Raw genomic sequence first — 21092 nt, 5'->3', positions numbered from 1 at the left:
AATGGTTCCCACCACATACCTGTAGACCGATTAAGTAAATTTTAATGCCGATTCTCTCAAGGCACATTGAATAGGTAGATAAGCTAACGACGAATATTGGTTATTGTTTGTATAACGATATCTATATCACAAGTTGTTAAAAGCTGTTATAAAATAGCAAATTATTTAGTTCGATCATAGTAGAATACAGGTAGACGCATCGACACAGCTGCTGGGACCATGGAGTGTCAGATAAAATTAAGAATTGAAAATTTTGAATGAAAAATTATTCAAGTTCATTAAAAAAAATAAAAATATATGCAATAAGTAGGTAGAACAGCTTCGTAAAACTACAGAAATACAGCCCTGAGGCTATGCCCGCTTCCTGTCAGAATTATTCAAAATTATAGGCAACAGTTTGTTTTATTTGATATTTTTCGTTCATTTTTAAAATAAGTCAAACAGCGTCAAAGATAAATTAAATGCCTGGATGTTCTCTCAAAAATATGATCCTAAGTTTTCAATCTTTCATTTTCATGGCAAATCTGGTTAATATTATTACTACGTGCCCCGCAATTTAAATTTCTTCCAATCATTGATTTTGAAAATATTTTGTTTTTATTTTTCAAAGCAACAAACACATACACTAAATTGGCAGAAGTCGGAAACACTTAGAAAAATATTGTAATCTGCTGGTAGCTCTACCTTACCTTTTTATTGTACCATGATTAAAATCTACTTATTTTTAAAAGAAAAATTAATTTTTTGACGTATCAATGTCCCCAACCGTTATTCTACCATGAATTCGATCATTATATGTGATAGTGAATCAACCTGCAGATTCTTTTGTAATAGGAGAAGTATTTAAGAGATTATTTATATTTATATATTCTATGAAATGCCTATATAATAATAAAAACAGGTTTTTTTAAATGTTGTTTATTAAGGTACGTCCAAACATCATACGCCTTACGCTTCAACAAACACTACGATGCTATTCCTCTTTATTTTTCGGTAACGCCGTTATTTTTGGGTAACGCCGTTACCTCAATCACTCGCCATTCGACTCCGTTTTCTTTTTTGCTGTAAACGTTTTGTGCCAGAAAAATTACAATTTCCTTCAAATTTTCAAGGAAAAAAACTTGCTATTTGTAAAAATTATACATAGAATCATGGAATTGTAATTGAAAAAACGGAGAATAAGTTCCCATGGACGTTGTGAGAACAAGAAAGTTGTAAAATTTCCTGTTCATTGTGTGGCTTTTTATCTAAGAAAAAGGGGTGCTTGAAAGCGACATCAAGTCAGCTACAGCCAAGCGAAAAATAAGAAGAAGAAGAAGCAATTCACAACCAGCCAACCCTTTCAAGAGCATTCCTTTGTGGAAACTTGTGGAAATAATTGCAAATCATTTTTGCAATAAAAATTACCATTTGGAAGTTGTTGACCAGAGGAATCCCATTAAAATAGAAAAACAAAGGAAATTATGTCTGGCAGCGAGGATGGGCAATTACGTAGTCCCACAGATGCCCATATGTTTAGGTGAGTACTCATAACCCAATATTTTTTTTCTTTTTCGTATGTCTATATCAAATAGCTGCTCTCTATATGCTTTAATGTACCTAGTGGCGGAAAGTAAAGCATGAGTGTGGAAGGCCTTTTTGTAAACTCATTCATGTTTTGGATTTGCTTAGAAAGGCCTTCTACCCGAAATGTTGAGATGTTTTTTTTTTTTTTTTGATTTGCCTATAATTATAACATTTTTAGAATTTTTTGTGTTTTTTTATGAATAGGTTTAACATTTAGCTAGTTTTTAAATTGTTATGCAAGTCCTCGAAAAGCATGTTGTGTTAAAAAAAGGAATTTCCAAAGGATTTGAAATTTGCAACGTACTCCAGCACTGTGTAGGATGTTAGAAAAAATAAATCACTTTATTGCTGCAAGGTATTCATACATTACACAGGCAATAAATATCTGTAAAACAAATGCCCCTGGGTAAAATGTTGATAGACTTTTTGGAAGTTTTGCAAAAATATTTATAAATGTAAGATTTCTGTTCCATTTTAATTCAAATCAGTTCAAATAAGTTATGTTTCTTAATCTTTTATTAGATTTCCATATATTTTAATTATGCCTTCTTCATCTGGGGCCTTATGTGTTTCGCTACTGCTTATCACTACTGTTATGAGTGGCCTAAGAATGAATGAGACGCACGCAAAAACACATTGAAATGTGAAAATCTCCCCCCGATATGTTTGGCAAAGAGTGTGAATGTTTGTTTGCCAGGTTGATGTTGTTACCAAAGAATAGATACACAAAGAGAATTTGCAATAGGAGGGAATGCAACAACTTAATGTTATTGTTGTTTGTAAGCCACAAATTTCTTCACAACAACGTAGTGGTAAACAGAAAGTCAAATATTTGTCTCTGAATCATAAAAAATTCTTGGAATTCTGCGTAATTTGGGAGGCATTAGTATAAGTTGAAGAAAAAAATGTATTTATATGCGTAGTTTCCTGCGATAACAAAAACATTGATTCAAGATGGCATTGGCATATGTTATCCATTAAGGAATTCGTTGGTTCCATATATATTAATATGGGAATAAACAAATGAGCCCAGTTTTAGAAACTAGGATTTAGCATTCATTAGGATTTGAAAAAAATAATTTAATATCCAAAAGGGTTTTTACATAAATATTGATATTTATTTTCGTTGCAATTAGTATTTGCTAAATCACATTTTTCAATTAGACTAAAATAACCTTCATTCCCTAGAATGATATCTAAATTTTTTTAACCCAATTGGGGTGAAGGACTGCAGAAGGATAGCAAATTTTTGAAAATATTTTACATTTTTTTTCGAATATCTAGAAATTTGATACAGCACGCACTTTTTCTGAATGCAAATTTAAACAACAATTTTCAAAGCTTTAAAAAAAAAACTGGAAAACAATATCTGCTAACTGTAAATACCAAATTAAAATCGAATCAACAACATTAACAATTACTCTCGATTCATATTCCATAACCAAAAATATTCCTTGATTTCGTACATAACAAGTTATTTTTTATTAATTTTTATTTTGGAAAACTTTTAGGGAAGATTACATCGTATACTGTCCAGTAAGATGTGATTTTGCCAAAAAGTAACTCCATATTTGGTTTAAAAAAATATATATATACTTCCCCTAACAACACCCCACGAATCCTCCGCATCCCCAATATTTATCAAAAAAATTAACTTCGGCTCATAATTTAATTCCCATACCATTCATTTTGTATTAAGCGAAAGTTATTATTGATTATTTTGTTTTGAATATAAGACAGAATCAAAATACCATACATTTGTTATTGAAACCAAATTTTTATATATTATGTCTATTGTAAACATTTTTAATTTACTTGAATTTTTTCATTGTAAATAGGCCAAAAAGTGTGTACATGTCCAATGACCGATGCGCGCGATGGCCACGTAACATATTTAAACAAAAAACATTTCCTAAACTATCAATTTTTTATAAAAAAAAAAACTAAAAAAATATAAAAAACTACCGTCAACAACGTAAAATAAACAACAAAAACAAAAAAGATCCAGGAATGGCTTTTTTACTTCAATGGCAAGAAATCATAAAAGTGGATTATGATAAAAGCTGATGAATTGTGACAGCTGTGAAACTGATAAAAGCTGAAGGAGCTAGAAGATGCAGAAGAGCGTACTACATGTACCACAAAAAAGAGTGATTTCTTAATCCACTGCAATGGGAAACTATATGCCAGAAAAAACAACCATATGAAAAATGGAATCTAGCTATAACAACTCTGTACACCACCAAAATACAGTTACCCATTATCACCATCACTACAAAACAATATGGGGTAAGAGAAAGATACGAAATTCTGGCCACCATAAAACATAATTGCCGAATTCCACAATATCCCAAACTGATAAGAGTTTTCGGCATTGTACCGTCCCTATCATCAACCAATTTAGAAACGTTAATAACTTCTGCTAGGATTCATATCTTCAACTCTAAGAAAAATAAATACAAACTTTCGATTTGTTGGTAATTTAAAAATTCTCCAGAAATATTTTAAATTATAATTTTTTTGTTTTTTTTTTATTGTCTCTCTACAAAGAAATATCTTCTATTTTCTTCCATAAACACTGTTTCTTCTCAGAAAACAACTTATTTTCAAATCGTTGCCGCCCGCTCGGACCCGTGGTTGCTGATTTACTTTTTTACAACAGCTGGTTTTTGCTTTGGAATTGTGTTGTTACTGCATCATCATCATCGACATCGTCAACGCCATCATCGTGTGTGGTGTGGGGGTGTTTTTGGTTTTTGTTTCAATGGATTGATACTGATTTGAATAAATTGGGTCAAGGTGAGTAGTGTACAGTCAATGTAACCTTTTAGTAACAGCATTGTTAACGCTCGTTGTATTTACCATTTCTTTTTAAAGGACATCCATGTGTGTTTGTATTTAACTTGCTAACGCCACTGAAGGTAAATATAAATTATGTTATTGTTTTAAATTCCATTTTGGGATTAAGTGAGGTGAAATGCGCCAGTAAGGATTAAAAAAAAAAAAAAATAATTTAAAAATTATTTAACTTTAACTTCGTGCTCGTGGTCGATCTAGTGAGGATTAAAAAAAAAATTAAATTAAAAAATATGTAAAATTATTTAAATCTATTCTATAATCGTGGTCGTTGCAAATTAGAAAGAATGAACGATTTTTAAGGAAGTGAAAAGATAAATTAAAAAATTCAAGTGAAAAGTTTGAACTGAAAAATCAATTATAAACTCATAAAAAACAAACCCTCAGCCATATGGCTACAGAGGGTGCATATGATTTGATACGGCCAAAACGTGCTCATCGACATAACGGTTTAAGACCTTAGGTCTCTTTGCACCAAATCCGTTTCAGGACATTTGCAGTCGAATTAGCGATGTCCGTTTGTCTGGCTGGTGCGCATAGAAAATCTTGAAATACCAAACTTGGTACATCGTAATATTTTTGTCAAACTTACATCGAATTCGGAGGTGGGCAATATCGGTCCATTACTTCTGGTACCTCCCCCACAAAATATCAACATTTTCAAAGAAAATAATTAACTGCACTTAAAATCTCCACCTGAAAATACTATGGCCTGTTTGAAAGTAACCCTGATAAAAGGTCAGTTAATTCAATTAAAAAAAGGTCAATTAATTTAGATGTTAGATATCAGCCATCAGTAGGCTTCGAAAAAGCATTTGCTAGCTTTTTCTATGATTATTTCACTGCAGAGTTCCAACAACTGATCCCTTTATTCAATTTTGAGTTTTTAGGAGTTCTTATCATTCCTATTATAAGCTAGTAGGAAACATTCTGGAAAGACGAACGTTTTTAACCAATTTCAGATTTTCACAAATTTAAGGTATTTGGTCTACATGTTCTGGTTTTCATCCATGAGACTGTACTTTTGGAGTTATGAACATTTAGAGAGCCATTTTCTCACTGCTCGTATGTACAAAAAATGGATGTATTTTTAGGACTGGGAGCAAAATGTTCGCATTGAAAAACTAATTTACATTTTTTATACTTAAATTCATTTTGATCGACATTTGTTCTATATCTATATCTGTAAAAGTTTGGCCTCTTTAATAATTTTTTTTCGTTTAACGCAAACGATCGAAATGAAAACGTGACGAAGGTTGAATTCAATTTTGTTTCTATAAACTCATAAATTTTTCGTTATGTTATTTTCTTTCGTAATATCTTGAATAAAAGTAGTATTGAAATTGTGTAAAGTGTGCATCAGATTAAGATTTTGCAAATTTTCCTGACATTTATGTAATAATCCGACAGAATCTGTTTGATTGATTGATGCTTATGTTTTCTTTCAAGTTCTCGATTCTAGTCACCATTCCAGTAGAAGGCAGAAACACACATCTACTGGAACCCAAACTGCATTTATTTCGAATAGGAAGCGAAGGATGCCTTTCGATTACCTTATAGAAGCAGATCATAAAATGTAGCTTAACATTGTGAAAGCTATTTGAAAACGATATTACCTTGATTATACGTATGCTTCGGAGTTAAAATGTATTATTAAACGAGAATATATAAAATTTTATCAAATGAGTTCTAATATTCCTTAATATCCCTTCACCATGGAATTATTCGTGATGAGCTTAAAATTAGACTTAACGATGTCTGTCTCTTGACATCAAGATCCAGTCTATATTATTTGACCTAGAGCTTTGAAATTTGGCAAAATAGTCAGCATTGTATCTAGGATGATTGGTACTGAAATGTATATATCGGTCCACGTTATCATATAGCAGTTACATATCGGCATTTTGATAATTTTCTACGAAATTGTTTTAAATTTTCTATTTTGAGTTTGTATTATATTTCCTATCCAGGCATCCAGCATTTTTTAGCGGAAGTGTTTCAATGCCAGATAAAAGTATAGGTCCCACTTTGGTAAGGTAGCAAAATAATGATATATTATTCACATTGTTTTGATTAGATCTTCTGTAATAAGGTAAAAATTATATAAGGAATTAATTTTAAAATCATTGTTTTCTATTATTAGTCTTTGTCTGATACCCAACCAATCAAGATGTCACGACTTGTATCGATGATTAAACATCATTTTTGGCATCGAACATTTTGCGTAAATCTAGCTATTTATGCCGCTGGAAGAAGAGGCACGAGCTGGAGTATTTTTTTGATTGAATGTTAGTTGGATATTGATTTTATAACTCATTCCTAAAGCATGAGGTTACAAAGGTTTGTCGTCAGAAGAAAAGACTTACAAAAGTAGTTAATAATGATTAAAAATTAATATGTCTATTTTTAAAACATTAAAGTCGAGTGTGAGTTCAATTTCATTTTTTGTCCAGTGGTAATGCAAACTATATGTTGTCCTATGATGCAGCAGGAGGTATATTGTCATTGTTGACAACATTATTTTGTACCGAAGCCGACAGGGATTACCGCGGTGTATTGAGGATCAGAACATATAAGTTATTTAGCATTAAATCCAAAAATTGGTCGTCGATTTAAATGGATATGGGAAAAATGAGGTGTGGAAATGAAGAACTTTCCCTTTTTTGTCGGTTCCATCGAATCTTGGATAGAATACATTTTACTGTGGGGTCATGTAAAATCTAATAACTTTTCCATTTTCTCAGGAAGCTGCCCTCGATGGCTTTTGAATGGGTTCGCAGATTATCTACCTTGGGTCATGTAGGCAAGATTATTGCAGAAATCTAGGATACCTTAAAAATTATAAATTAGTGTTCATGGATCCAAAAATCGTTTTAGATGAATATTGGCGGAAATGAGATCAGAAAATATCGATAGAATCCTTTTTTGTTGATACCATTGAATCTTGAATAGGTGATACATTTAACTGTGGTCAGGTGAATCTAATTACTTTTGAATTTTTTCTTCTACCAACCTGGGTTTGGTTTGGCAGATGATCCACCTGGGGTCGTCTCCCTATATCTTCAGTTCAGTTTCGGAAAATTATGTCTTAGGTTCTCTTATTATCTCTAATATTTCTTCCTACATTTGCTACTCTCAATGGCTATTGAATGGTTTTCGCAGATGATTTACCTTGGGTCATCTAGGCAAAATTTTTGCAGACATCTAGAATACCTATAGAAATATAAATTAGTATCCATGGAACCCAAAATCGTTTTAGATGAATATTGGCGGAAAGGAGATCAGAAAATGTTGATAGAATACTTTTTTTTGGTACCATGGAATCTTGAATAGGTGATACATTTAACTGTGGTCAGGTGAATCTAATAACTTTTGCATTTTTTCTTCCACCAACCTAAGATCGGCAGATGATCCACCTAGGGTCGTCTCTCTAGATCTTCTTTGCAGACATCTAGGATACCTTTAAAAATTAAAGTTAATATCCATGGAATTCAAAATCGTTTTAGATGAATATCGGCGGAAATGAGATCAGAAAATATTGAATCTTAGATAGATGACCCATTTTATTGGGGTCATGTGAAACCGAATAACTTTTGCATTCTTTCTTCCACCAACCTGGGTTCGGCAGATAATCCACCTAGGGTCGTCTCTCTAGATCTTCAGTTCAGTTTTGGGAAATAATGTCTTAGGTTATCTTATTATTTCTAATATTTCTTCCTATATTTGTAAATGGGCGTGATGTTATTTGAAAATGAACGTTACATTACTCTTTTCCAATTACATAGAGAGAGAGCCATAGTGGAACTGTGGATTTTCCAAGCTATGTTAAGCTTTTTCTCCACTTTAATTTTAAGTCAAAACTATAAACTTTTTTGAAACTGTTTCGTCTTCAAACCACTGATCAAAGTTCCCAACTTTTTTTTGTTGTTTCTTTTTTTCTTTCTATGTAGAATAATACAATTCCAAGCAAAGCATTGAGCCGAACACAGCACATGTAAGAAAGTAAATTAGTAAAACGGGTAAATAGACGTAACAGAAAAATGACTAAAATAAACTCAAAACTTTATATCAATTTCTTTCGATTTTAATCAAAATAAAAAGCGAGATAACAAAAAACGGCATCACATCGCGCTTACAAACGCTATCTATCGGTCTACAAAGTACACACTATGTGCTGGCGCTGAAGAGTAAATCGTTAGTCTTCCAAAATAAATGGAGAATGGATCGTTGCCATCATATAAAGCCATTGAACTGTATTGCATCTGGAGAACGGGACTGTCAACACCAACAACTATAACTACTTCAAGGCAAAAGTGTGGTCTTTTGATTCCTACTACTACCATTATTGTTGTTTTTGTATTCAAAACAAAATTAATCCTCCTTATTTCTAATTTTAGTTTTAGTCTTTGTATGGCCAAAAAAACAAGCGAAAAAATGTGTTCCCTATTTTATTCTTTACTTTTATAGTGGCGACGAAGAGGAACATGATACCGATTCTTTGGACATAAAACCACCACAGGCTCAAGTTGCCAGGGACTCGAGCGGTTCGCGGCGCAAAGAAAGATCCAAAGATAAAAAACATTCCAAAGAACGAAGGCACAAGGAAAGAGATCGCTATTCAGAAGGTTCTTTGCGCGAAAAGGATTATAGGGAACAGCGCGATGAGCGTCCCGAAAGACGCAGTGATGCTGACAGGAAACAGGAAATGAAGAGGGGTTTCGAGAGGGACGAGTATATGGCCAACAATGATAAACGCTATCACAAGCACTACGATCACATGGGTGCCGGAGTAATGGGAGAAAACAATTCCAGATCAAGGGGAGGTATATATCATCAAGAAATGGGTGGCGGCGGCGGGGGCTATCATCATGGCCATCCGGAACATCAATATCATCAGTATCACATGCACCAACCACCCAGAAGCCACCAGGATTATTATGATCATCGACGACAAGACTATCACCAGCAGCATCATCATCACCAAACACCCACCGATTATCACCATCACCACCAACAGCAGCAGCATCAGCAAAGACATCAACAGGCCTATGAAAACGCCCGCAGCCACAAACACTATGAACAGCGCAAGTACTATGACCAGGCGGCCAAGGACCCCGAGAGTCTGGAACAAGACCTGCGTTCTCGTTTGCTAAGCAAACGCCACAAATATGTGAAGGATGATGTCATGGATGTTGATGATGGTGGCCTGATGTACGAACGCAACGAAAGGCTGTACGACGAAAGGGAAAGCAAATCCGAACGTCATAAGGAGAGAAGGCGAAAAGATCGTGACAACAATGATGTTGTGCTCGTCGATGATAGTTCCGAAGTGGAACGTCAGAGGCGCCGCAAAAAACACAAGCGCCACAAAGACAAACATGCCAAACAGCACCAGCGTTATGTGAATGAGGAGGAAGATGGCGAGGAGGAGGAGGAAGAACAAGGGGTGGCGGCTGAGCGACCAGAGAAAAAGGAGTCGGCCAAAAAACCAGCCCCAGAATCTAAAGACAAAAGTCCCGAAGACCCCGAACTGGTAGCTAGGCGAGCCAAAATTTTGGCAGCCGAACAGGAGAAAGATAAACGCCGTGATATTGCACGCAAGGAATTGGAGGCACGTCGTGAGATGTTGCGAGAACGTGGATCCATTGTGGATGCGTTGAGTCCCACCGCTGTGGCGGCCAGTGTTACCGCCAGTCTACATGTTGTCAAACGCAAACACAACGACAAGGAGGAGAAGGCGAAACGTAAACGTCTTAAGAAATCCAAAGAACAACAGGACAATGATAATGACGACGACGACGATGAGGAGGAAGATTCCGAATCTGATTCATCCGATGAAGATTCCCAAGAAAGCGGCAATGAAGGTTCAGAAAAATCCGATGATGAGTCCGAGGATTATCACAGTGATCGCAGCGCTTACAAAAAGGCCAAAACAAAAAAGAAAAAATCCGATTATGTGAGTGAGGGTGAAATCTCTGATAGTCCTTTGTCGGTGGGGGAAATTTCCAAGTCCCCGGAGGCCCGAAAATCAAGGCACGACAAGAAAAAGAAGAGCACAAAAGTGGAAGAAGTGAAGGGTGCCGGAGGGGAGAAAAACAAAACGACTAGAAACACAGAAACTGTTTCACTTTCTCCCAGCCTCAGTACAAGTTCGCGCTCTCGCTCCCACACACCAGCTGAGTCACGTTCCAGATCGAGAAGTCGATCGCGATCAAAATCCTATGTTTCACGTAGTTCTCGGTCACGCTCAAGTTCTGCCTCGTCGGCTCACAGCCGCTCCCGATCACGTTCAAGATCTCCCCGTTCACATTCTCGTTCCCGGTCCAGGTCTTCGCACAGTTCACGCAGTAGATCAAATTCCAGATCACGCTCCAGATCGCGTTCTCGATCCCGGTCACGCTCCGAGGAACGTGACATGAAGGCAAATTCCAAGCGGGAAGAAAAGGAAAACAAAGACAATGAGTTGAACAATAAAAAACCGGAAGAGTCTGACACAGATGCTCCGCTGCTCGATGACAAAGGCAATCCTTTGCCCAATTATTATCCCGGCATACAAGGCTGTCGATCCGTGGAAGAGTTCCAATGTCTGAATCGCATCGAAGAGGGCACATACGGTGTGGTGTACCGGGCCAAGGATAAGCGAACGAATGAAATTGTGGCCCTAAAACGTCTGAAAATGGAAAAGGAAAAAGAAGGCTTTCCCATTACATCGCTGCGTGAAATCAACACCCTACTCAAGGGACAACATCCCAACATTGTAACGGTGCGAGAAATTGTGGTCGGCTCGAATATGGATAAGATTTTCATTGTCATGGATTATGTTGAACATGATCTGAAATCGCTGATGGAAACTATGAAGGCCAAGAAGCAATCCTTTTTCCCCGGCGAAGTCAAGTGTCTAACACAACAACTGTTGAGGGCCGTGGCCCATTTGCACGACAATTGGATTTTGCACAGAGACCTGAAGACCTCGAATTTGCTGCTCTCACACAAGGGTATTCTGAAGGTGGGCGATTTCGGTCTGGCCCGTGAATATGGTTCGCCGCTCAAGAAATACACCTCCCTGGTGGTAACATTGTGGTATCGTGCACCAGAATTGCTTTTATGTTCGGCCGAATATTCCACACCCATTGATATTTGGTCGGTGGGCTGTATCTTTGCTGAATTTCTACAAATGGCTCCCATATTTCCGGGCAAAACGGAGGTGGATGAGCTGAATAAGATTTTTAAGGTAAGTTCAAAGTTTTGAATTGCTTTTGTGGATCTATTTAATAGAGATAACATTTTGGTTTTCTAGGAACTTGGAACCCCCAACGAAAAAATATGGCCCGGCTACAATGAACTGCCCTTGGTGAAAAGTATGTTGAGTCAAAATTCCCAATTTGCTGATTACCCCGTGTCCAGTCTACGCAAGCATTTTGCCGACAAAACCAGTGACATGGGCATCGATCTGTTACAGGGCCTACTCACCTACAATCCCAAACAAAGGCTAACAGCCGATGCTGCACTGAAACATCAATATTTCAAGGAATTACCTGTACCCATTGATCCATCCATGTTTCCCACCTGGCCGGCCAAAAGTGAATTAGGTGCACGCAAGGCCCTGGCCTCGTCACCTAAGCCACCCAGTGGCGGCAGCCAATTTAAGCAATTGGGACGTGATGATGTGGCCGGTGCTGGCAGTGGCGGCAAAATTATTTCCGGCATCATAACCGGCAATAAAAAATCCTCTGCCAATACCGGGTTTGTGCTTAATGCTGGGATAGATCAACGGCAATTGGCCATGGGTCCGGGATTTAATTTGAAATTCTAGACTAGTTTTTATTGTTTCGTTGTTTTTTTTTTCCAAATTCAATGTTGTTTTTCTGCTATTTGTTTAATTGGTGTTTAATTATAAAAAACAACAGAAAGAAATCCTGCCTCCCACAGATAAGAAGAATAATCTTCGCTCAGATTTGTAGTTTAATTCAAAACTAAAATTAAACAAAACATTTTTATAAGTTTTCTTTTTTAAATGAGAATTTTTTAGTTTACTTTTTTTAATTTAATTTTTCTTTTCCTTTTTCTTCCGTGAAATATATTTTAATTTGTTTTTTTTATAATTACCCTAAGATTTCAAACACTATTCACACTACTACTTACATATTTACAAACAAATTTAACTGTAAGACATAATAAGGAACATTTAAAATCAGTAAATTAAAAAAAAAAACAAAACCAGCAACAAAAGAAATAAAAAAAATCTGTAAAAAATATATACAAACAAAATACATATAGTTTTGGATAAAAACTTATCAAAACATCATGAGATTTGATTTTAATTTCGAATAAAAGGTTGGGGCTTTTATCCGGTGTTGAGGTTTTGAAAACTTATGGGAAAACTTATCACAGAGAAATTAAGTAATCTAGACTTCATTATTGATTTAGAAAATTGTAACACAGTTGAGCTTAGATTGCTACAAATTTGGAGGTAAATTTGTTGTTGATGGAATATCGTTTGTGTTTTCCCGCGCTTTATATGTAATTTAGGCACGCACGAGTAATTTCATGGTAACTGTCAAATATACGTATACTCTGCGTTAACGTTACGTTTATAAGTTTATGCGTTATATATACCAGTACATTTCACACTGTTAGTATGGTTGTTACACACACTTGACCTTAGAGGGAATACCTGTTTAATGTATTTGTTGTTGTTAGGCGCTACATTTAACTACTTATTTCAAAACATTTGAAATAATTACATCATAACAGTTTGGAGTATTTTCATTTTGTTTACTTGTAGTATTTTTCACTGTTGCCACGAAAGCTTTTCAAACCATCACAAGAGTTTAGCAATGCATTTCAAACTGTACTTACTCTACAAAACAGCTGTTTAGGAATGTAATATAATTTACGAATGCATTTCAAACTATTTGCACAAATGAAGATTTTTACCTATGCATTTTAAACTTTCTTTAACAATTCCGTGGCTCATTTAAATTATGTATTCCATGTGTCTCATTTGTAAACAACAGAGTCTCTCGGCGTTATGCATTACACTCATTTGTACATTGGAGGTCCTTGGGGATTTATTAATAAATTGAAATGTACATTTCAAACTATTAATATGGCTGCCCCCCCCACTTGAACTTATAAGACATTCTTGTATTGGAACAACTCTAGTTTAGTAAAAACTCTTCGATTTTTTCGCATTTTTTCCAGAGCTAGTTAATTTTACCCTGATTCCGGGACCCCAGATTTTTGACCCGAAAATTCGGCCCAGCCCGGGCCGGATCTACTTACCTGATATAGACTTTTGAAAGCTTATGAAAATACTTATCCAACAAGTGGTCACATGATTAATACGCGGTTCGGAAGTTATAGTCAATTTATTTATTTTTTGGACCCGGATTTTTTATAAAAACCCCAAAAATTCAAAAAGCGCCCTTTATGGGGTCAACCAAATTGACGCCAAGTTATTGCTGACCCTCTTACCTTTCCAAAATGCTACAATTTCTGCTATACCTTCCCATTTGAATTATTTTTATTTTGTTTACCAGAGCATTTCAAACCACTTTCATTGTTGGCCCAACCAAAGCATTTTAAACTACTATGAAACCATGCTAGCAATGCATATCAAACCTTACATAATAATTAAACAGCTGTTTGGGGAGACATCATTTACCTATGAATTTCAAACTATTTTGACAATTGGAGTCTTTTGTTGGTGGGGATCGTTTGTTTATGTTGGAAGCGGCTTGCGACATTTATATAATAAAAACATAAAAAAGGATTTTATTTGCCAAGATGCCACGCAATCCGGACGCCGAAAAGGATAATCCCTGCCTAAAGGTAAAAGTTTGACAAAAAAAGATAAATATTGTCCATCAATTGTATATTTTCTTGTCTCCTAGGAACAAGAGCTCTCCTACAAATGCCTGAACAAGAACAATTTCAATCGTGAAGCCTGTGAGGTTTATTTTGCAAATTACAAAAATTGCAAGGATTTTTGGGTAAGATAATATGAGGGCTTGCACGAACATACTTTATGAGCAGTGCTTCACGGGAAGTTGGCAAAATTCTAATAATTGTTGGCTCGTTTGGATGCTTCCCAAAGAAAATGTTTCGAAGTTCCTAAGGTAGATACAGTGTTAAATACAATTCAAATCGCTTGTAACGATGGCCAATTGAACGGCAAAATTCAATCGCAAGAGGCGATAGTTGTTTTAAACAACATAATTTGGGTTGTTTGACCTAAAAAAGGAAGAACTTGTTTAGTTTGGATATCGAACGCAATTCCAACAGAATGTGAAAAAACTTACTTGGCACGAAAACCCTAATTTGGGATGTTGATTTGGTCTATGCTTTAAATGCCAACCACATACGTCCACCAGCGAAAAACTAGTCACTTCAATTGTAATTAGTTGCCTACTTTTTCTACGCATCCTTTTGATCCAAAAAATTATAATTTCTATTTTAAAAATTCCCTTTTACAGTCTGCTTGCTAAGCATAATTACCCATTATTGATTCTTAATGCTAATTTCTTTGTTTTTTTTAGCACAAAATACGTTCCGATCGTCGTTCCAAAGGCATCGCCCCATATTTACCGCCCGTCGAAGAAAGAGAAGCCATAAAGGCTGAATATATGAAGTCTAAACCAAAACAATAACGGCGACACAATTTTTCTTCGATTTCTATAAATTTTGTTAAATAATTTATTGTAAATAATATATCTTTTTTTTTGTAATATTACTGTAAATTATGTACAGAAGCTGCATCGACTATTTTCAATTTTGGTAATGTCTCCTGTAACATTGAACATGTCAGTTCATATTCCAGCGATTCTTTGGGATCGTTGACAATTAACAGCTTAAGATTGTGCAGACGATAGAGGCAAGAGAGACCCCGGGCCGTACATTGAGTCCCCGAGATGTCCAATACCTCGAGATTAGCACACTGGGAACCGGAAAATCGATCCAAACACCAATCGTCGAAACTGAGGACATTATGAAAGGAGGCAAATTTAAGATGTTGCAACCACCGTATATTCTCCAATCCCTCATAGTAGAGACGCATATTATCACAACGTATGGCTTCCAATTTAAAACTGGGGTCATATTGATTGGGTACTTTAAAATTGTTATCCTCATCTGCCTTTGTCCAGTGCTGGGCATTAACAAATTTCACCAAACCACCACGATGTAGAATGAAATGGGCTGTGGCCAGATCTGGTCCCAAAATTTCATGACGCTCGGCGAGGAATTTTTGCATATGCCGTTCATCTTTCTCCTTTTTCTTTTCCCACATGGCAAGCCATTTTTTGGGATTTAGTTCAAAGGGTCTTTGCATGAGCAATATAAAATCCGAGGTCTGCTCATTATTGGCAAAGTATTTTAATTTGGTTGTAACATCTCCGACTTCTTCATTGGTCTTACGCCATTTGAGGGCAGCTTTTTCTTTGGCCAGTTCCTCGCGTATTCTTTTCAATGTGGCTGATTCTCTGTTGTTGGTTTCTTCGTTGTTTCGGCATGCTGTCAGCGAAATACAACGTCGGGAAGAGTGCCTCAAAGCACCGTTGTACAATTTTAACATATTATTTTCGAGTTTTATTTAATAATTTTGCTGAATTTGTTTAATTGTCTTGTGTTATGTGTTCTTGATCTGTTTTTTGTTGCTTTTTTCTAAATTAAAAGAAGAGGAAGAATTCCATTTGCAAAGCATTCCAAACTGTAGGGGTGTCATTTACTTTCCGTTACATTTAAAGAATCGCCTTTAAAAAAGAATGTTATGATTTTCCGAAGCATTCTAAACTGTAGACATTTTTCTTAAAGTAAAGCATAACTGTAGATATCTTTCTTAAATAAAACATTGGAATATATTCCCAAGTAAACTATACATTAAATAGTTCATTACATTTAATAATTTATAAACAATTCATTAATTGGAAGAAACATCAATTGTCTTCCATGTTTTTCCAAAGCATTCTAAACCATTGTGACATTTGTCATACATCTTAAAATAGATGTAAGTTAATCAGCTGTGCCGGATTTGTTTATTTTTTGATGGAGACGGCAAGCTCCCCATATCTCCAGGTTCTAAGATAGAGTTGTTAAATTAACAAGGTATGAATACCAAAATGTAGGCCTTCATTGGATAGATATCTTCTATGGACTTCCCTTTTAAGGAAGAGAAAACCTTCTCCTCTGGAATACCATGGATAAAAGGTCCTAGAGTTTTTTGATGATGAAGGCCTTGGAGTTCTTCTTTGTATAAAGGATAATATTCAAAACCTAAATGCATATTATAAAATGTTATACTGTAATATTATTCGTTTTCAGATCAAGAGCTAAAAGACCGACAGAATCATGAGTTCGAGTTCCATTAACTTTGAAATAAAACTAAAACGGGAAAATAAGGTCTACTATGAAAATGTAAGTATAGCTCCATCACATATCCCAAACAAAAAATCCTAATTTTAAAAACATTTACATTTGCAGGATGTCTTGGTGGGTTGTGTGCAATTTTCCTGCCCTTCGGAGGCAAAGCATGATGGCATCATATTGTCCCTGGAGGGCATTGTAAATCTACAGTTAAGCAACAGCAAATCCGTTGGTCTACTCGATGCCTTTTCCAATTCCCTTAAACCTATAACACTGCTTAACTCCACAATTGATTTATCTGCACCGGGAAAACTTAATGCTGGCATATCCGAATTTCATTTTGAGTTTCCTCTGAAATGCACCAAGGAACCTAAGGTGTTGTACGAAACCTATCATGGCATGTTCATCAATATCAACTATCAATTGCGTTGTGATGTAAAGCGTAGCTTTTTGGCCAAATCTCTGCAAAAAACCCAACAGTTTTGTATACAATATAAACCCGATGTGGAGCCAGTGCCACCGCCCAAGGAGGTATGCTTCAGCATAAGCCCCGAAAGTATACAAAAGAATTCCAAGGAACGTATAACAATGCCGAGGTTTTTGATTACCGGAAAATTGGAAAAGACCGAATTTTGTATCACCCAACCGTTGAGGGGGTGTTTAACGGTGCAGCATACCGAGGCTGCAATTAAATCCATAGAATTGCAATTGTTGCGTGTTGAGACCTGTGGCTGCAAGGAGGGCTATGCCAAAGATGCCACCGAAATACAAACCATACAAATTGTTGATGGCAACATTTGCCCCAAATTGGAGATACCCATTTATATGGTATTGCCGCGTTTGTTCTCCTGTCCCACGTTGATAACAAAGAATTTTAAAATCGGTAAGGCAGTGGTTTTTCTGTGTGATTTGGGATTAATTTTTAATTTAATTTTCTTTTATTTTCTCTTGCAGAATTTGAAGTCAATCTGGTTGTTGTTTTCAAGGATGATTATATTATCAGTGAGAATTTTCCCATTGTCTTGAAACGTTACAATGGGCCATTGGGCTCGAAGAATGCTTCTAGAGGAATTTAAAAATCAGACTTAAATATAATAACAAATATTTACATAGAATATAATGAATTTAAAAGCTAGTAATATGCTGTATATCCATTTATGTATAACCAGTGTAGGAATATTATATAAATAGTTATTGTGATTTAAATATATTATTTTTAATTTGAGATCTAATTAATGCGTATATTTAATTATTAATTTTTAATCCTTTTTTGTAATAAATAAAGGCCTTATGAAAAAAATTATTTAAAATTCACATAAATATGGTCAATTATTTTTTTTAATCTTAGAAAAATATATTTAAAATACTATGTTTCAAATTTACTTTTTTTATTTTCTAATTTTTTATATACATTCTTCCATCATTCCCAGTTCGAAAAATGAATGACTCCCATTTGCTTTTTAAGGCTTTTAAGGTTAACCCTAAATATTTTATTTTTGTTGTTACATTTTCAAAACTTGAAGTCACGTCTTTGTTCCCACCAAACTCCGAAATAACATTTATTAATATTTTGAGTTTATATTTCCCAAACATATATTTAAAACCCAAACATCTTAACGTTATGTTCTTTCTGCTGTCTACCAGCATATATATTTTCCCAGATCTTAAAATTTTTATATTTCTCCCCTGAAGGTAATGATAATTTATATTCACACAAACACACATGTCCCTGTGCCTCAACACACAGACGTATCCTGGTGGCTGGGCTGTAAACAAATGAAATCAAACTTTTTAACTGCAATGCATCAGAGTATTAGAGAAAAAGGTTTTTTATTGTGGGCAATGTGTGCGTGGGTGTTTTCGTTATGCCGCAATTAGATTTTTAGTCACGGAACCGAGCATAGAATTTGAGGAGACATGTAAGTTAATTAGGACATATGCAACATGTTGAAGGAATTGGGTTTTTTAATTGTTAGGTTAGGTATTGTTCTCTAACGCTAACAGTTTTCGGTATTTTTTCTAAATATTGAAAATTTAACATTTCCAGATTAGTTTGAAATTGAGAATCTCATATATCACAAAATAAAACACTTTTTAGGGATTACTTACCTTTAGTGATTTTCATTCTGTAGGGTATATGAAATTCCACAAACCTCATGTTCGTTCTTTTTCGTACCCCCATCCATAATTCACTTGCACCCATAGTAATCACACGTACGACCCCACACATGCCCCAAAAAGTAGTAGCTTAACATCAATTAAAGTTCCATGCGCTATAAAAAGTAAAAGTATGTGTGTGTGCGCGCTATTAGCACATGTGTAAAAATTTAGGACTCATTTGGCCGGTGCAAAGTCCAAAAGAACTAAAAATATGTTTTAAATAACCTCCCTCCACCCTCTAAACACCACCATGTGAAGTTAAAAAAAGAGTTTTATTTCCAAGACGTGTAACCACCACCACCAGCAAAAAAGGAAGAGCATTTTCTTACAACTTTTCATTTGAAATGAAAGATAATTAAGACGTGCCATCGCAGACTCCTTGGAAGCGGATCTAATGTGGCCAAAGAAAAGTGAGGTTAGAAAGACTTCGCATTTGTTTTAGTTTAATGTAATTTTTGGTGGGATGTTACTTTTTCATGGGCGAAAATGGAAAATGTGATTAAAGGGAAAATCGTGAGGGACTTTGTTTTGAGAAAAAAATTTTAGTTGCTTGATTTGGCCCAAGGAAATGACGTAGAATTTTGGGACTATAAGTGAAGCTTTTAGATGCAAAGCAGCCTAAAAAAAATGTTGGGGTGTTATAAAAAGGATGGCCTTTTTGGCTTTTAAAATTATTTGACCTTGACTGCAAACTGCAAAAAACTCAAACGACATGATTTTTTTTTATGTTTTTTTAATTTTATTGTATTCTCATCGGAAAATACCAAATTCGGCATTTCACCACTTTTGGCCAAGCGAAGCAACTCTTTAGCTCTTTTGACATGTTTCCATTCTGTTGCGGTGTAAGTTCTTGCACTTTTTGAAATTTCAATGGCTTTACTCCGAGCTCATTTTTTAAATATTTGCTCAATGGAATATTGCGATATGTTCAGCTCACGAGCCATTTTTCGGCCACTGCGACGCGGGTTTCGATCAAGTCGCTTCTTTACTTTTCGAACCATTTCTGCGGATGTTGCTGTTTTCTTCCGTCCAGTTCCTTGACGTCGGGCTTCGCTACTATATGAATTGAAATAGTTAAAGGGAATATTTTTTCAAGAACTATTTCAGACGTGATTTTTTTAAGAATGATTTTTCAAGGATCATTTAAGAGCAAAACATGTATTTTTTTTAAAGAATGTGTTTTCAACGACCATCAAAGAGTAAAAAACTCGATTTTTTTAAACAAAAAATATTAAAAAAGGATATATTTTTTAAAAGAAAAAAATAATATCTTTAAATCTAAGAAAGAATCCAGATCCTTTTAAAGACCAATAAATATTTTTTTTGGAAAATATTTTGTAGGGATTTTAATTTTTTTATTTTTAAATGGGTATCTTAAACATCTTCCTTATCTTAAATTATTCTCTTTATATTCAGCACCGAGTCCTGTATGTCCCAAAGAAAAAAAAAACTAGAATAATAACAAAAAAATTGTCCTGCAATCCTTACATAAAAATCCTGGAGTAAACAAAGCACATAATAACCGGAATAGGGCAACAATTGTGGGGAGCCATAAAAACGGGCTAGAAAAGAAAAACCTATGTTTTCCGACAGTTATTGTCGCAACCACAATAATTTTTCCTAAAAGGATCAAGGAACTGCATGCGCTTATTTAACAACAACAACATTCACAGGAAGTAAAAGCTTAGAAAATGCTTTATGAACAGAAGAAATAACCGACGAAAAACGAGGCATACCGGGAAGTATGCATGTTTCTCCAACGTCATGACGAAAGGCAGGAACAATTTCAGGAAGTTAATTGTCATCCTTGTTGGAAAAAAAACTGGAGCAATGAAGAAGGGTGAAGAAATGGTGTGAGTTATTTATTTACTGGAGAATGCAATGACCAAAAAGAAAAGGACAAAACAGAAATATGTGTTTAAATTGAAGTGTAGATGGCGTTAGTCATTCATGCAATAGACGGGCTAGAAAAAGGCTTTTATATAAAGGGTGAAATAGATCGTGACTTTGAGGTGAAAATACAACACTGTTGCCTCCTACTAGTGACAATAGTGTGGTATTTGTAAATGAGGTTAGATGAAGAAATTATGTGAATTATTTAAGACTGGAGCCTGCAATGACGATAAACGAGTGAGCCAAATGCAAAA

At 35.2% G+C, this 21092-nt stretch overlaps 4 protein-coding genes across 7 annotated transcripts; 3 read left to right on the top strand and 1 right to left on the bottom strand.

Annotated features, from left to right (window-relative positions):
* The first annotated feature begins 1045 nt into the window (after positions 1-1045).
* LOC101897978 (serine/threonine-protein kinase PITSLRE) lies at positions 1046-12724 on the top strand. 4 transcript variants are annotated; one of them, XM_059124013.1, is made up of 5 exons: positions 4192-4365; positions 4444-4487; positions 8373-8735; positions 8890-11653; positions 11720-12724. In XM_059124013.1, exons 3-5 carry the CDS (start codon positions 8635-8637, stop codon positions 12233-12235), a joined length of 3381 nt encoding a protein of 1126 aa, XP_058979996.1. In that variant the 5' UTR covers positions 4192-4365; positions 4444-4487; positions 8373-8634; the 3' UTR covers positions 12236-12724. The 4 variants fall into 4 exon arrangements, with proteins under 4 accessions (XP_058979998.1, XP_005187078.2, XP_058979996.1 ...); XM_059124015.1 differs by lacking the exons at positions 4192-4365; positions 4444-4487; positions 8373-8735 and adding exons at positions 1046-1519; positions 3405-3855; XM_005187021.4 differs by lacking the exons at positions 4192-4365; positions 4444-4487; positions 8373-8735 and adding an exon at positions 1046-1519.
* Positions 12725-14101: 1377 nt separating this feature from the next.
* Positions 14102-15176, top strand: LOC101898729 (coiled-coil-helix-coiled-coil-helix domain-containing protein 7). Its single transcript, XM_005187023.4, has 3 exons — positions 14102-14256; positions 14319-14417; positions 14964-15176. The coding sequence occupies exons 1-3, from the start codon at positions 14212-14214 to the stop codon at positions 15072-15074; spliced, it is 255 nt and encodes an 84-aa protein (XP_005187080.1). The 5' UTR covers positions 14102-14211; the 3' UTR covers positions 15075-15176.
* Positions 15086-16086, bottom strand: LOC101898893 (distal membrane-arm assembly complex protein 2). Its single transcript, XM_005187024.4, has one exon. The coding sequence runs from the start codon at positions 15995-15997 to the stop codon at positions 15155-15157; it is 843 nt and encodes a 280-aa protein (XP_005187081.2). The 5' UTR covers positions 15998-16086; the 3' UTR covers positions 15086-15154.
* A 326-nt stretch (positions 16087-16412) lies between these two features.
* LOC101899246 (vacuolar protein sorting-associated protein 26C) lies at positions 16413-18010 on the top strand. Its single transcript, XM_005187026.4, has 4 exons — positions 16413-16527; positions 16744-16836; positions 16903-17668; positions 17740-18010. Exons 2-4 carry the CDS (start codon positions 16771-16773, stop codon positions 17859-17861), a joined length of 954 nt encoding a protein of 317 aa, XP_005187083.2. The 5' UTR covers positions 16413-16527; positions 16744-16770; the 3' UTR covers positions 17862-18010.
* The last annotated feature ends 3082 nt before the right edge of the window (positions 18011-21092 follow it).

The sequence above is a fragment of the Musca domestica genome, unplaced genomic scaffold (genome assembly GCF_030504385.1).
Source record: "Musca domestica strain aabys unplaced genomic scaffold, Musca_domestica.polishedcontigs.V.1.1 27, whole genome shotgun sequence".
Classification (NCBI taxonomy): domain Eukaryota; kingdom Metazoa; phylum Arthropoda; class Insecta; order Diptera; family Muscidae; genus Musca; species Musca domestica.
This window is presented reverse-complemented; position numbering and strand designations above follow the sequence as displayed.

Excerpts from the sequence above, each read along its gene's own strand:
- LOC101897978 (XM_059124013.1), top strand. The coding sequence starts at position 8,635 with ATGGAGAATGGATCGTTGCCATCATATAAAGCCATTGAACTGTATTGC. Across the intron at positions 8,736-8,889 it reads ATAACTACTTCAAGGCAAAA|TGGCGACGAAGAGGAACATG; the intron begins GTGTGGTCTTTT and ends TTACTTTTATAG. Across the intron at positions 11,654-11,719 it reads AGCTGAATAAGATTTTTAAG|GAACTTGGAACCCCCAACGA; the intron begins GTAAGTTCAAAG and ends TTGGTTTTCTAG.
- LOC101898729 (XM_005187023.4), top strand. The coding sequence starts at position 14,212 with ATGCCACGCAATCCGGACGCCGAAAAGGATAATCCCTGCCTAAAG. Across the intron at positions 14,257-14,318 it reads AGGATAATCCCTGCCTAAAG|GAACAAGAGCTCTCCTACAA; the intron begins GTAAAAGTTTGA and ends CTTGTCTCCTAG. Across the intron at positions 14,418-14,963 it reads AAAATTGCAAGGATTTTTGG|CACAAAATACGTTCCGATCG; the intron begins GTAAGATAATAT and ends TGTTTTTTTTAG.
- LOC101898893 (XM_005187024.4), bottom strand. The coding sequence starts at position 15,997 with ATGTTAAAATTGTACAACGGTGCTTTGAGGCACTCTTCCCGACGTTGT.
- LOC101899246 (XM_005187026.4), top strand. The coding sequence starts at position 16,771 with ATGAGTTCGAGTTCCATTAACTTTGAAATAAAACTAAAACGGGAAAAT. Across the intron at positions 16,837-16,902 it reads ATAAGGTCTACTATGAAAAT|GATGTCTTGGTGGGTTGTGT; the intron begins GTAAGTATAGCT and ends TTACATTTGCAG. Across the intron at positions 17,669-17,739 it reads AACAAAGAATTTTAAAATCG|AATTTGAAGTCAATCTGGTT; the intron begins GTAAGGCAGTGG and ends TTTCTCTTGCAG.